Source organism: Rhinatrema bivittatum, chromosome 5 (assembly GCF_901001135.1).
Source record: "Rhinatrema bivittatum chromosome 5, aRhiBiv1.1, whole genome shotgun sequence".
Classification (NCBI taxonomy): Eukaryota; Metazoa; Chordata; class Amphibia; order Gymnophiona; family Rhinatrematidae; genus Rhinatrema; species Rhinatrema bivittatum.
The window spans coordinates 3,483,990-3,500,659 of record NC_042619.1 but is presented as its reverse complement, the minus strand read 5'-3'; the positions used below and the strand labels follow the sequence as shown (position 1 = coordinate 3,500,659).

The 16,670-nt window shown below is 45.1% G+C and overlaps 1 protein-coding gene across 1 annotated transcript in view; it reads right to left on the bottom strand.

Annotated features, from left to right (window-relative positions):
• Positions 1-2,478: 2,478 nt before the first annotated feature.
• The window catches only part of LOC115091562 (transient receptor potential cation channel subfamily M member 2-like), a 246,883-nt gene continuing 232,691 nt past the window's right edge, over positions 2,479-16,670 (bottom strand). The window contains exons 28-30 of the mRNA XM_029601742.1: positions 16,552-16,657; positions 15,408-15,509; positions 2,479-2,649 (exon numbers count right to left, since the gene is read on the bottom strand). Coding sequence (XP_029457602.1) covers positions 2,479-2,649; positions 15,408-15,509; positions 16,552-16,657 — 379 coding nt within the window. The remainder of the gene's footprint in view (positions 2,650-15,407; positions 15,510-16,551; positions 16,658-16,670) is intronic.

The following is a 16,670-nucleotide window of genomic DNA, read 5'->3' as shown; positions in this document are numbered from 1 at the left end:
CGCCCCCGGAACGCCGCGACGACCGGGCCCGCCCCCGACACGCCCCCCTCCGAGAACCCCGGGACTTACGCGAGTCCCGGGGCTCTGCGCGCGCCGGGAGGCCTATGTAAAATAGGCTTCCCGGCGCGCAGGGCCCTGCTCGCCTAAATCCGCCCGGTTTTGGGCGGATTTAGGCGAGCAGGGCTCTGAAAATCCGCCCCAAAGAGCGGACAGGGGAGGGAATCTGGGCGGGGCTATGAGAAATGTTGAGCGACACCAACGTGCGAAGGAGCCCAACTGCGCTTGATGCATCTCCCGGCTCCAGCACCAATTCCTCGCCTGAAACTTACAGTCCTTGGCTTCCTTCTGGCTGTGATTTATTCTCTGTCTGTTTGGCTTTCGGTCTTATTATTTCTCTTTTTCTGTTCTTCTCCACTTTCATTCCTCGCCTTTCTTTTTCTGCCTTAGGTATTTATGGTTTTCCTTCCAAACCTTTCTCATTCTATTTCTTTGGGTCCTGCCTCAGTTTTCTTTCCTTCTTGGCTCTGACTGTCCTCTTCCTCTCCTCCCTCCACGTTCCTCCCCACGGTTTCTCCTTCTGAAATCCTTCTGCCTTCTCTTCAGCTTTGTCTCTCTCTTTATCAACCAAAGGAAATTCTTACAATATGCACACATAGCACAGGAAGTGTGTGCACACGGGGGACAGGAAACATGCACACGGGGGACAGGAAACATCTAAGCGCATGGGAACAGAAAGTGTGTGCATGTGTAGGAACAGGAAGCATGCACACACCTGAGGACAGGAAATGTACACTCGGAGGTCAGGAAGCATGCACACACCTGAGGACAGGAAATGTACACACGGAGGTCAGGAAGCATGCACACACCTGAGGACAGGAAATGTACACTCGGAGGTGAGGAAGCATGCACACACCTGAGGACAGGAAATGTACACTCGGAGGAAGCATGCACACACCTGAGGACAGGAAATGTACACTCGGAGGTCAGGAAGCATGCACACACCTGAGGACAGGAAATGTACACTCGGAGGAAGCATGCACACACCTGAGGACAGGAAATGTATACTCGGAGGTCAGGAAGCATGCACACACCTGAGGACAGGAAATGTACACTCAGAGGTCAGGAAGCATGCACACACCTGAGGACAGGAAATGTACACTCGGAGGTCAGGAAGCATGCACACACCTGAGGACAGGAAATGTACACACGGAGGTGAGGAAGCAGGCACACACCTGAGGACAGGAAATGTATACTCGGAGGTCAGGAAGCATGCACACACCTGAGGACAGGAAATGTACACACGGAGGTCAGGAAGCATGCACACACCTGAGGACAGGAAATGTGCACACGGAGGTCAGGAAGCATGCACACACCTGAGGACAGGAAATGTGCACACGGAGGTCAGGAAGCATGCACACACCTGAGGACAGGAAATGTGCACACGGAGGTCAGGAAGCATGCACACACCTGAGGACAGGAAATGTGCACACGGAGGTCAGGAAGCATGCACACACCTGAGGACAGGAAATGTACACTCGGAGGAAGCATGCACACACCTGAGGACAGGAAATGTATACTCGGAGGTCAGGAAGCATGCACACACCTGAGGACAGGAAATGTACACTCGGAGGTCAGGAAGCATGCACACACCTGAGGACAGGAAATGTACACACGGAGGTCAGGAAGCATGCACACACCTGAGGACAGGAAATGTGCACACGGAGGTCAGGAAGCATGCACACACCTGAGGACAGGAAATGTGCACACGGAGGTCAGGAAGCATGCACACACCTGAGGACAGGAAATGTGCACACGGAGGTCAGGAAGCATGCACACACCTGAGGACAGGAAATGTACACTCGGAGGAAGCATGCACACACCTGAGGACAGGAAATGTATACTCGGAGGTCAGGAAGCATGCACACACCTGAGGACAGGAAATGTACACTCGGAGGTCAGGAAGCATGCACACACCTGAGGACAGGAAATGTACACACGGAGGTGAGGAAGCATGCACACACCTGAGGACAGGAAATGTACACTCGGAGGTCAGGAAGCATGCACACACCTGAGGACAGGAAATGTGCACACGGAGGTCAGGAAGCATGCACACACCTGAGGACAGGAAATGTGCACACGGAGGTCAGGAAGCATGCACACACCTGAGGACAGGAAATGTACACACGGAGGTCAGGAAGCATGCACACAAGCGGGGACTGGAAATATGTGCACACGCGGGGACAGGAAGTATGCGCATGGAGGATAGGAAGCGTGCACACGTGAAGACAGAACATGTGCCCACACATGGGGACAGGAAGTCTGTGTACAAGGACAGGAAACATGCACACATACAGGGACAGGAAGCGTGTGCATATGCGGGATCAGGGAGTGTGTACACGTGAAGGAACAGGAAGTATGCACACATGGGGACAGGAAGTGTGCGCTTGTGCACAAAGGGAATGAGGTGCCATTTTGCGGTCAAGCAGAAGTCTGAACTGTAGTTATGTACTCCATGTAAAAAAATGTAAAAACTCTCACAGAAGTCAATATGTCCAAACCCTCTTTGGATTCACAATGAATGTTTACAGCGAGTGTCTCGATCCAGGCATTGTCAGTATTCCTGGGGTCATCCAGATATCCTTGAAAAACCTAGAGAGAAAATGAGGGAGAGCTTCAATAAAAGAGCACCTTGGATTGTTGAATTCTACTATAATGGAATTTTCTTTTGCTTGTGTTTTGATCTTGTTTTATTTGCTGTCTTTGGATTATGATTTTACTGTGTATGTTTTGGCTGTTAATTGCCCAGGTCTGTAAATTGGCAGCATCTAAATCTCTAAATAAATAAATAAAAATCTATACAGAAATCTTTTTCCATTTTATACATTTTACACGCATAAGTACTTTACCATGTGAGGCACACCCGGCTAAATCAATAAAACAAAACAATTAATAGAAAGTTAAACAACATGTTAGAGATTTATTTAAAACTTTCCAAAATGTTGTAGTTCGAATCACCACAGAAAAACCCCCGCACAGATACAGGCCAACCCCCTCCCCCGTCCTGCCCAGCAGATTCTCCTCCTGACTCTAAATGGTGCTTGTAAGGGACTTTCTTTGGTTTTCTCTTTTTTGTTTTATTTGTAATGGTTTGGCTAAAGAAAGAGGGTGCAGAACAAAGGAAAAAAACCCAGCAGGCACTGGGTCACGTGATGCAGTGAGACAAGGAAGACGTTTTCTAATGCTCTGGATCCTTCCCTCGGGATCCATTAACATTTGGATCCAAACCTACCCTTCCACCTGAACTAACTTCGCGGTGGTGATTACGCTTCATTTTTGGAGCAGTGTGAGGCACACCAAGGAGATTATGACCACCCCTTTGACAAAGAATGAGAAGGCGAGGCCGAGTGAACTGGAGGGGAAAATGGCTGCCGTGTCAGTCCCTGTTTTAACAGGAGGGCTTACTGCAGCTGCCATAGCAGATCTTACCTCCGCAGTAGTAACTGCCTTAGCATCATGATTTGATGACCTCTTCTTACAGATTGCGGACCTTAAAAACTCCTTGTCGGCGTCCCACAAGCACTTGGACACCATAGAAGGCAGGTTGGCCTTGTAGAAGATGACACGCTGGCACTAGCCGCTAAGGATGTGGAAAACTCTTGTGACAACCATTAGCTAAGTGGCTTAGAGAGGTGGAATTTCCTTTTACAACTGAGGTGCTGGGGGCTTGCTTTAAAAGGCTGAAATAAATTACAGGGGAGAATTGGGGAAAGCACACAAAGATAAGATCAACGATCTAAAGAACCGCTCATGTCAGTCTAATCTGTGGTTTGTAGGTTTTGCCGATCCTATCGCTGATGATAAACTCCAGGAGATCTTGGAAAAATGGCTGCCAGTGGAATTGGGCTTGGCCAATCTCACCAATCGCCTGAGGATAGAATGCATGCACTGAGTGGGGACTGTTTCGGTGGACGAGTCTAGACCAAGAATAGTCCTTGCGAAGATTTTAAATTTCACACACAAAGTGCAGATTTTGCAAGCATATCACAAGCACAAAGAACTAACCTATGAAGGCCACCGTTTACTAATTTTCCCATATTTTTTGGTGCATGTCTCGGCCTTGCACTGAGAGTTTGGATGGACCGACGTGGAACTGGCAAAGAAGAAGGTGCGATTCACTCTAATATATCCTGCCAGGCTGAAGATCTGGTCTGAATAGGAATCTGCTGGTGTGACTCCATGCAGGCAGTTAAAGACTTCTTGGCCTCTTTGTTGCGATGAACAGTTGGAGAGTTGAAGCAATGATTTTGCTTAACGGTGCCTGGGCTGTGATTGTGTTTTTCACATTAGTGGGTTTAGATGTGAAATTTGGCCTCAGTTTGCAGCGGGACTGGCTCCTCCATTTTATTTTTAAGTGGGACAGCCTGTGTCTGCTTCTCAGCCGTGGAGGCCCTATCGGCAGTCCAGTCAAGTCTGTTGACTTTAACTACATTTGCTGATGTGCCGGAGACATTAGTCCTGTTCAACAATCTTAAATCTGGCTGACTTCACCCACGACAGGGACAGTTACCCTGCTTCTTTTGGACCTGTTGACGGTTGGCAGATTGTGCCACTGTTTGATCATTTGGTTCATTACAGTTTTATATGATATCTTCTGTTGTTTTGTTTCGCTTCATGCATCCTCGTTTGCAGTAATATTGGAGGGAAGGCACCCAAGTGTGTCATGGAACCTCGCACTTTCTAGCAAGAGAGAGTATGCAAATGTTCCATTTTTTGGTGGAGGGGAGGGTGGGGGTAGAGGGGGAGGAGGTGGGGAAGGGGGGAATTTCAAGACAAGAGTATCTATGTATTAGAGTATATGGAAAATGTGTCCAATGTTCCTTGCCATTAAGGGTCATCAGGGGCATCTCTGGGAGCAGAATTCTGCTGGGAGAGTCTTTTCTCTGTCTTTTTCTGGGAAGAGTAATCTACGTTTAACTCTTATCTATACCATTAATGGTGAGTGTGATTAAAATTATTATGTGGAATGTTGCGGGATTGGGCATCCCAATGAAATGAGTAAAGATGATATCTCACCTTAACAGACTATGGGGTATGGTAATGTTCTTACAAGAAACCCAAATGTCTCCCTTGGAACATCTTAAACTTAAAAAATGGGGTATCAATCAGATTTTTTCCGCTTCCGGTACTTCCCATAGTTGGGGGGGCATTTTGATTCACAAGTCTGTCTCTTTTCAGTTGCAGTCCTTACTTATTGACCCTAATGGCCGTTATGTTATTTATTTATTTAAATGTTTTATAATATCGTCATTCCATGTGAGAATCACTAGTTCACGATGGTTTACAGGAAAACATTCATAAATAAAATGAGTGTTACAAGGTTGATAGACATTCATATAAACTGAAGTAATACAATGGTGGACGTCTAACATAGAAACAGAGCTAGATTAAAGGGTTAACGAGGGGGGTGGGGAGATTGTTCAAGAATTATTTATATTATCTGAGTCATGGGGAACTGGGTGTTTCAGTCAAGTAGAAGGCATTTTTGAATAGCCAAGTTTTTAAGTCACTCTTTGAATTTCTTTTTGTCCATTAATGTTTGAAGTTTTTCTGGCATGGAATTCCATAGTTATGGGCCGGCAATTGAGATCACTCTGGGGTGGATTTATCAAAATGTGGTAAGTACCGCATGCGATGGCAAAAGGGGCGTGTTTTATGCTAATATAGCATTTATTGCAATTTGCGCTAATTACCTGTGTGAAGAGCTAAGTTAGTGCAAATTGCAATACCATTTTCAGATTCTGCAATAAGTGCCAGACCTGTTGTATTTCCTTCATTCAACCACCAGGGGACTATTGTTAATGGTGAGTGAGAGAGAGAGAGAGAGAGAGAGAGAGAGAGAGAGACACTGGCCATAATGTCATGGCCCATAGGTAGGTATTTGTAACCCTATGGTAGGCCCACCTAGTAATTCGAGGTGGGGTTTAAGTAAGAGTGTAGGGCAGGGGTCAGGAACCTTTTTGGCTGAGAGAGCCATAAACGCCACATATTTTAAAATGTAATTCCATGAGAGCCATACAATATGTTTAAAACTAAATACAAGTAAATGTGTGCATTTTATGTAAGATCACACTTTTAAAGTACAATAAGTCTCTGAAAATATTACACCAGGCCTTAAGACACCAATATATCTCCTATTGGGAAAACGGACCAAGTCAGGCTGCTATAGAGTCCTACACAGAAACTACACGCCAGCAGAAAACCTCACCTGAATCACGTGCTGTCCCTCACCTAACATAGAATAAAGAGACCAAAACGCATAACAAGAAGCATGCAGAAAAAACTGAATTGGAAACTGCAACAAGCCAGAGTCTCTGTATGCAGTGCAACAAAGGAAAAAAGAAACATCACCCATCCTTATTAAACAAATCAAGAAATATAAAATCATCAGCAGTAAAACTGTACTAACAAAAAGAACATATTTCCAAACAGCTGATGAGTGGAATATCCAATAATTAAAAACTCATAAAACATTTCCAGATACCAACAAAATATTTCAAAATAGCAGACACAAAGACCCAGTAATGAAAAATAATAAGGATACAAAAATTTTTTTGCTCTGCATACCTGGGAACGTTTGATATCCAGGTGTCCTGAGATTGTTCTGAATTAGCAGGAGGTGGGGTGGTTTGCTTGGAACTTTCTCCTCTCTCAGTCACATACCAGCGCTCTCTCTCACACTGGCTCTCAATGACACACCTATACACACATGCTCTCAGTCACTCGCATATACAAATGTTTTTTCTCTCTCACTTATATAGGCTCTTAATTACACATTTACACACATGCCGTCTATCTTTTCACGCTTGAAAATGAAGAGGTTAGCGTTGGGAGGAGGCTGCTGCTGCTGCGAGTTCCCGGGGTGGGGGTGGGGGAGAGAGAGAGTGAATGAGCGAGCAAACACACATGCTTGCTCGCTCATTCACTCTCTCTCTCCCCCACCCCGGGAACTCGCAGCAGCAGCAGCCTCCTCCCAACGCTAACCTCTTCATTTTCAGCCCTCGCGGAGGCGGAGTCCCATCGGCCGCGGTTGAAGCTCTTCATTTTCCTCCGAGCCACGCTGCAGTATTCTTTTCTTCGGGCCAATGCCGAGCGCACTAGCATGGCCTCCTCTTGCCGCGCACGCACCCGATACTCTCCACTTCCTCTTCCGGGCCGCGGGGGGGGGGGGAAGAAGAGAGCACGCCAGTGCTGCTGACTCCAGCTGTCCTGCCGCGTTCCCGCCCGGGCTGACAGCATTTTAAGCCCGGGCGGAGGAGGACCGGGGAGCAGCTGGGTCAGCGGGAAAGTGTGGCGACTGTCTGCGAGCCAGATGCAGCCCTCAAAAGAGCCATATCTGGCTCGCGAGCCATGGGTTCCCGACCCCTGGTGTAGGGGGTTAGGGGCCACTTTGACATTCTACGTGACACCTACGAACAGAACAGTGGTATCTTGTGAAGATTTGCTGGCCTTCGGAGTGAGCGAACTCACTCCAAGATGAGATTTGGGCAAGGTTCTCTCAACCTAGCTTGAGGGACTCTCTACCTGGGTATTGAAAAGTAAGGGTCCCAATACAGATCCCTGAGGCACTCCACTGCCCACTCCCTTCCACTGAGAAAATTGCCCATTTAATCCTACTCTCTGTTTCCTGTCTTTTAGCCAGTTTGCAATCCACGAAAGGACATCGCCACCTATCCCATGACTTTTTACTTTTCCTAGAAGCCTCTCATGAGGAACTTTGTCAAATGCCTTCTGACATATCTACTGGTTCACCTTTATCCACATGATACTCAAATAATGATTTTATTTATGAAATTGTAACCAAACTTTATTGGCACCTGTTAGAATGTAAGATATCCTACATTTACTTACCTTAGTCTATGTGCCTATTTGTAAACCGTTGCGATGGTATATAACTTAGCGACGATATAGAAAAGTTTTTAAATAAATAAACATGTTTATTAACTCCTTCAAAAAAGTGAAGCAGACTTGTGAGGCAAGACTTGCCCTGGGTAAAGCCATGCTGACTTTGTTCCATTAAACCATGTCTTTCTATATGTTCTGTGATTTTGATGTTTAGAACACTTTCCACTATTTTTCCTGGCACTGAAGTCAGTCTGTAGTTTTCCGGATCACCCCTGGAGCCCTTTTTAAATATTGGGGTTACATTTGCTATCCTCCAGTCTTCAGGTACAATGAATGCTTTTAATGACAGATTACAAATTTTTACTAATAGGTCTGAAATTTCATTTTTTAGTTCCTTCAGAACTCTGGGGTGTATACCATCCGGTCCAGGTGATTTACTACTCTTCAATTTGTCAATCAGGTCTACCACATCTTTTAGGTTCACCGTGATTTGGTTCAGTCCATCTGAATCATTACCCATGAAAACCTTCTCCAGTACGGGTACCTCCCCAACATCCTCTTCAGTAAACACCGAAGCAAAGAAATCATTTAATCTTTCTGCGATGGCCTTATCTTCTCTAAGTGCCCCTTTAAGCCCTCGATCATCTAACGGTCCAACTGACTCCCTCACAGGCTTTCTGCTTCGGATATATTTTAAAAAGTTTTTACTGTGAGTTTTTGCCTCTACGGCCAACTTCTTTTCAAATTCTCTCTTAGCATGTCTTATCAATGTCTTACATTTAACTTGTCAACATTTATGCATTATCCTATTTTCTTCTGTTGGATCCTTCTTCCAGTTTTTGAATGAAGATCTTTTGGCTAAAATAGCTTCTTTCACCTCCCCTTTTAACTATGCCGGTAATCATTTTGCCTTCTTTCCACCTTTCATAATGTGTGGAATACATCTGGATTGTGCTTATAGGATGGTATTTTTTAACAATGACCACGCCTCTTGCACACGTTTTACTTTTGTTGCTGCTCCTTTCAGTTTTTTTCTGTTTTTCTCAGTTTATCAAAGTTTCCCTTTTGAAAGTTTAGCACGAGAGCCGTGGATTTGCTTACTGTCCCCCTTCCAGTCATTAAATCAAATGTTGTCCTTTCGTGGATTGCAAACTGGCTAAAAGACAGGAAACAGAGAGTAGGATTAAATGGGCAATTTTCTCAGTGGAAGGGAGTGGACAGTGGAGTGCCTCAGGGATCTGTATTGGGACCCTTACTGTTCAATATATTTATAAATGATCTGGAAAGAAATACGACGAGTGAGATAATCAAATTTGCAGATGACACAAAATTGTGCAGAGTAGTTAAATCACAAGCAGATTGTGATAAATTGCAGGAAGACCTTGTGAGACTGGAAAATTGGGCATCCAAATGGCAGATGAAATTTAATGTGGATAAGTGCAAGGTGATGCATATAGGGAAAAATAACCCATGCTCTAATTACACGATGTTGGGTTCCATATTAGGTGCTACAACCCAAGAAAGAGATCTAGGTGTCATAGTGGATAACACATTGAAATCGTCGGTTCAGTGTGCTGCAGCAGTCAAAAAAGCAAACAGAATGTTGGGAATTATTAGAAAAGGAATGATGAATAAAACGGAAAATGTCATAATGCCTCTGTATCGCTCCATGGTGAGACCGCACCTTGAATACTGTGTACAATTCTGGTCGCCGCATCTCAAAAAAGATATAATTGCGATGGAGAAGGTACAGAGAAGGGCTACCAAAATGATAAGGGGAATGGAACAACTCCCCTATGAGGAAAGACTAAAGAGGTTAGGACTTTTCAGCTTGGAGAAGAGACGACTGAGGGGGGATATGATAGAGGTGTTTAAAATCATGAGAGGTCTAGAACGGGTAGATGTGAATCGGTTATTTACTCTTTCGGATAGTAGAAGGACTAGGGGACACTCCATGAAGTTAGCATGGGGCACATTTAAAACTAATCGGAGAAAGTTCTTTTTTACTCAACGCACAATTAAACTCTGGAATTTGTTGCCAGAGAATTTGGTTTGTGCAGTTAGTATAGCTGTGTTTAAAAAAGGATTGGATAAGTTCTTGGAGGAGAAGTCCATTACCTGCTATTAAGTTCACTTAGAGAATAGCCACTGCCATTAACAATGGTTACATGGAATAGACTTAGTTTTTGGGTACTTGCCAGGTTCTTATGGCCTGGATTGGCCACTGTTGGAAACAGGATGCTGGGCTTGATGGACCCTTGGTCTGACCCAGTATGGCATTTTCTTATGTTCTTATGTTCTTATGATCATATTATGATCACTATTGCCAAGCGGCCCCACCACCGTTACCTCTCTCACCAAGTCCTGTGCTCCACTGAGAATTAGATCTAAAATTGCTCCCTCTCTCGTCTGTTCCTGAACCAATTGCTCCATAAAGCTATCATTTATTCCATCCAGGAACATTATCTCTCTAGCATGTCCCGATGATACATCTACCCAGTCAATATTGGGGTAATTTTATTTTATTTATTTATTTATTTATTTATTTATGAACTTTTAATATACCGATATTCGTGGGTCACATCATACCGGTTCACAATAAACTCATGGAGAGAAAGGAAATAGAAATAGAAATTACAAATAACCGGGAGAGGGGAAGGGGAGCAGTGGAGGAAAAGGGAGAGAGAGGGGGTAGGGAGAAAGCAAGCGCCAGAGGGGGCGTGAAAAGCAAGTGTAGGAGCGAAGTGGATAGGAACTGAAGTAACAGTTTTAACAATATCCTTACTGGAATAACAGCATCAACAAAAATCTATACATTTCAATAGATTGCATAATTAACCTTTTCTTGGGGGGGGGGTGTGGCAGGGGGTGGAATGGCGAAGTGGCGGGGGCAAGGGGGATTAGGTTTGGTTAGAGTCGGGATAGGCCTGCAGGAAGAGCCAAGTTTTGATGCCTTTTTTGAAGTTGGGTAGGGAGGGTTCGAGGCGGAGATAGGTAGGGAGTGAGTTCCATAGGGTGGGTCCTGCAATGGTAAATGCTCTATCTCTGGTAGAGGAGAGATGCGCAGTTTTGAGTGGTGGGGTGTGGAGGGTGCCAGCTAAGGTGGCTCTGGCAGGACGATTGGATGTACGGAAACGTGGCATTTCCTTGAGCCAGGCGGGGTTGTTACTATAGAGTACATTGTGAAGAACGGTGAGGGTTTTGTATTTTATGCGGAAAGGGATGGGGAGCCAATGCAAATCCTTCAGGACTGGGGTGATATATTCTTTTTTTCGGGTGTCAATGATTATTCTTGCCATGGAGTTTTGCAGGATTTGTAAGGGTTTGATCGTAGAGTATGGGAGGCCTATGAGGAGAGAGTTGCAGTAGTCCAATTTCAATAGAATGGTGGACTGCAAAACTAGACGGAAATCTTTGGCGTGGAGAAGGGGCTTTATTTTTTTGAGAATGTGTAGTTTAAAGAATCCCCCTTTTAGAAGTCTCCCATTATTACCGCACTACCAATTTGGTTAGCTTCCCTAATTTCTCTTAGCATTTCACTGTCCATCTCACCATCTTGACCAGGTGGACGGTAGTATACCCCTATCACTATACTCTTACCCAACACACAAGGGATTTCTACCCATAAAGATTCAATTTTGTATTTAGTCTCATGCAGGATGTTTATCCTGTTGGACTCTATGCCATCCCAGACATAAAGCGCCACACCTCCTCCCGAGTGCTCCTCTCTGTCATTGCGATATAATTTGTACCCCTGTATAGCACTGTCCCATTGGTTATCCTCTTTCCACCATGTCTCTGAGATGCCAATTAAGTCTATGTCATCATTTACTGCTATACATTCTAATTCTCCCATCTTACTTCTTAGACTTCTGGCATTAGCATACAAACATTTCAAAGTTTGTTTTTTGTTTGTACTTTCATTCTGCTTTTTAATTGATAGGGATAAGTTAGAATTTTTTAGCTCAGGTGAGTTTTTAGTTACAGGCACTTGGACTACTTTTCTAATTATTGGAACCTCACTGTCGGGATTCCCTAATTCTAATGCATCATTAGTATCCTTTAAAGATACATCTCTCCGAACCATGTGCTGCTGAGCGACTGTCGGCTTTCCCCTTTGTTCTAGTTTAAAAGCTGCTCTATCTCCTTTTTAAAGGTTAGCGTCACCAGTCTGGTTCCACCCTGGTTAAGATGGAGCCCAGTTCCCCAGTTCCTAACAAAACTGAATCCCTCTTCCTTGCACCAGCTGTCGGCTTACTAGCTGTCAGCTTTCCCCTTTGTTCTAGTTAGAGAGAGAGCACTGTCCTTGGCCGGTCCAACGTTATGGAACACATTGCCACCAGAGACAAGATTACAGAGTGATCCAAAAATCTTCAAAAAAGGTTTAAAAACCTGGCTATTCAGAAAAGCATTTCACAATGAGAACAGAGAATGAAAAAACTCAGAACAAGGTTACCTAGATGCGTAGTCTACAATGTTTATTTTATTTTATACTCAATAATTATGTTAGAGAACTCCAGCTTAAGCACAACCCATGTATGATTACCATATTAATCATATACGTGGACTAGATCCATGCCACATTTCTTATACATTATTTTATATGAGCATGTACCGACATTGTAATGGCACTTTTGTAAATACATTTGTAACCAAACTAAATATAAATGCCTATATGTAAACCGTTGTGATGGTGCATTACTAAACGATGGTATAGAAAAGATTTTAAATAAATAAATAATGACATTTTATCATTGAATCTGAAGAATTTAGACCTAATTCGTGTAACTAATATCTATGCATGAGCTTACATTTTCCCTATGAAGTTACAGTTAGCTTTTTGGAATAAACAGCTGTAAATATCTCCATAAATTGTTAAGCTTGGCTACTAAAGATTATATGAATATTTAATTCCTAGCATGCTATAGCTACGTCATTTTCAGTACCTCTGCCTTCAGCTGTTTCTAGCCAGGCCTAAAAGCACAGTCTCAGTCCTTATGATGGCAGTTAGCATAACCTAACTACGGATTTCAAGCTGGAAATCCTGAAATTTACCACACTACTCACCATGCAAAAAAGAATATTCCAATTGCAGTGTCATCTCAACAACAGAGACAAACTCCTTCCCCTAGCAGAATCGCTGTGAAGTAACACAAAACCGTACAAAAAAACACATTCATCACCTTATGTGGCAAACATGCCAAGCCAACAATAACTGCCACAACTCAAACAGCAGCCCCTGAAAAGCAGCACCACAAATATTGCAAAGTGTGCTAGAACCCCTGCACACTTCCTGAGAAAACAAAGCATGCTGGACTACTACAGATCCCTACACATAACCCACATGTCTGCAGACTTCCTCATCTCAGTCACACATGCAGAACGCAGAAAACCCCTCACTAAATACGGGATTAGTGATTACCTACTAAAAGGGAAAGATGCAGAGAAAAACTGAACTGTAAACCCAAGAAGCCAGGCTATGTACGCATTGCAATACTAAAAGAGAGAAACAGAAATGCATTTCCCCCTGTTCTGTGCAAAATACAAAGAGATCGATCGATATTCAGCAGCACAGCGAGCAGACAATTTATCCAGATAAAGATATTCAGTGGAAGGCTGCTGACTGTAGCCACATAAAGTCCTAGCTAAGGGATGAAGTTATGTCGCTAGTTTTTGGCTGCTGAGCCAGAAACGTCGTTCGGCTAACTTAAGTCTGCCTGAGAATGCCCCTGGCGTGACTCCAACTTATCGGGATAACTTTTATTGGGCCGAGCAGTTAGCTGGATAACTCGGTGACTGTCAGAATGGGGGAAATACAAAACCTGTGGTTTGTCTGACCAAGTCCCGAATTCAGCCGGACAAGCCATCTGAATATTGACCCCCAAAGGTATCAGAGATGCACATTTCCCAAAACACAAAAAACCCGAGGCTTCCCACAGATGAATGAGCAGGAGAAAGGTCTGAGAGAAAGAGAAGTAACAGCAGCCAGAGCAGCAAAATCTGTGGAGTCATGAAACCGGACCAGAGGCAATATGGACCAGCAGCAGAACCCGGGGACTGCCTTTATTTCTCCTCTGTTCAGTGTAAGTCTTTCCTTTTACAAGATGTGGACAAGCTGCCATGTCAAGAACGTCCTGAACTAGCCATGCAGATGTAGGAAACCCACGCGTAATCCTGCAATGAACAAGGCGGCTTTGGGAGCCTTCTGAGCACTTGTGATTGCAGACAGGATGCTGGGCTGGATGGACTGCTGCTCTGACCCAAATTGGCATTTCTTATCTTTTTATGGAGAGCATCAGTGTATAGCGCCTACTGGTTAGAGCAGTGGGCTACGAGCCAGGAGTCCTGCTGTCACTCCTTGTGACCTTGGGCAAGTCACTTTACCCTCCATCACCTCAGGTACAAACTTAGATTGTAAGCCCTCTGGGGATAGGGAAATACCTACAGTACTTGAATGTGAACAGACGTGATGTCGATAAATAAATAAATATCACTTTGCAACATTTAATAGTCCAGGTCACTCAGGAGACGTGCCCATGGCTTATAATCATTCACACTCACCAAATCACCCATGGCTTGCAATAGTTCAGACTCATCCACATGCCAATGGCTTACATACTCAACCACTTGCCAATGGCTTACATACTCATCCACATGCCAATGGCTTGATACTCACCCGCGTGCCCATGACTTGCAATCATTCACACTCACCCGCGTGCCCATGACTTGCAATCATTCACACTCACCCGCGTGCCCATGACTTGCAATCATTCACACTCACTCGCGTGCCCATGGCTTGCAATGATTCACACTCACCCGCGTGCCCATGGCTTGCAATCAATCAGACTCACCCGCGTGCCCATGACTTGCAATCATTCACACTCACCCGCGTGCCCATGACTTGCAATCATTCACACTCACCCATGTGCCCATGGCTTGCAATCATTCACACTCACCCGCGTGCCCATGACTTGCAATCATTCAGACTCACCCGCGTGCCCATGACTTGCAATCATTCACACTCACCCGCGTGCCCATGGCTTGCAATCATTCACACTCACCCGCGTGCCCATGTTCAGACTCACCCGCGTCCCCATGACTTGCAATCATTCATACTCACCTGCGTGCCCATGGCTTGCAATCATTCACACTCACCCGCGTGCCCATGGCTTACAATCATTCACACTCACCCGCGTGCCCATGGCTTGCAATCATTCACACTCACCCGCGTGCCCATGGCTTGCAATCATTCACACTCACCCGCGTGCCCATGACTTGCAATCATTCACACTCACCCTCGTGCCCATGGCTTGCAATCATTCAGACTCACCCGCGTGCCCATGGCTTGCAATCATTCACACTCACCCGCGTGCCCATGACTTGCAATCATTCACACTCACCCGCGTGCCCATGGCTTGCAATCATTCATACTCACCCGCGTGCCCATGACTTGCAATCACTCACACTCACCCGCGTGCCCATGACTTGCAATCATTCAGACTCACCCGCGTGCCCTGGGCCTGCAGGGACTGGAATTCTTCCCAGAATTCCCTTTTCAGGATTTCCTTCAGTTTTGATGGTAATTTTTCCCCCTGTCCCAGTGTTCCCTGGAGTAAAGAAAACAAAATGTTATAACCTTCAACTATAAAAATCCTCCAGGAAGTAAATTAGGTGACGGAAATGATGCTAGAATTGTTACCATAGTGATGCTCCTCCTTATACTGCTGCTTCTGTTTAGCATTTTCCACAGCGTAACGAGGAGGCAGGCACCAAATTTTCCTCCACCTAATTAGATGGGCACATGATTGATCCTACATTGTTTGAGTAGTCACAGGATGTACCTGGGACCCTGAAATTACCATTTCTACTCTCAGGAAAAATGGCTTACGATCTTTACCATCCAAAGAGCAGACATGAATTCAGAGGAACTTCCCTTCCTAAAGAAAACACCATCAGCGGTGCGGTGCCAGTACTGGCTCAGAAAGACATGTCGGGGGGAATAAACAGGAAGAAAGGTGAGCTGTCATTGAAAAATTAAAAATCATGGGGTAAGAGGCAATCCAAATATAATTCTGGAGAGGAAGAGCTGGTAGGAAAGAGGGCAAAGGGAGGAGGAGGAGAAGTCCATTAATGGCTATTAATCAAGTTTACTTAGGGAATAGCCACTGCTATTAATTGCATCAGTAGCATGGGATCTTCTTAGTGTTTGGGTAATTGCCAGGTTCTTGTGGACTGGTTTGGCCTCTGTTGGAAGCAGGATGCTGGGCTTGATGGACCCTTGGTCTGACCCAGTATGGCAATTTCTTATGTTCTTATGTTCTTAAAGGGGCCCCTTACCCCAGACATAGCCCACTCTGGGGCCCCAAAGCCTTTTACCCATCTCCCTTACCCCAGACAGATACCATCCTGGGGCCTCATAGCCTTATCCCCATGTCCCTTACCCCTGGCAGGCACCACCCTGGGGCCTCATAGCCTTATCCCCATGTCCCTTACCCCTGGCAGATACCACCCTGGGGCCTCATAGCCTTATCCCCATGTCCCTTACCCCTGGCAGGCACCACCCTGGGGCCTCATAGCCTTATCCCCATGTCCCTTACCCCTGGCAGATACCACCCTGGGGCCTCATAGCCTTATCCCCATGTCCCTTACCCCTGGCAGATACCAGTGTTCTGAGGATTTGTGCTTTATCACCAGGACTTCCAGCATTTTCTTTGAATCTTTCCTGCAGATCATTCCATTTGTGTTTCTCTTCCAGCTGTGGAGAGGAA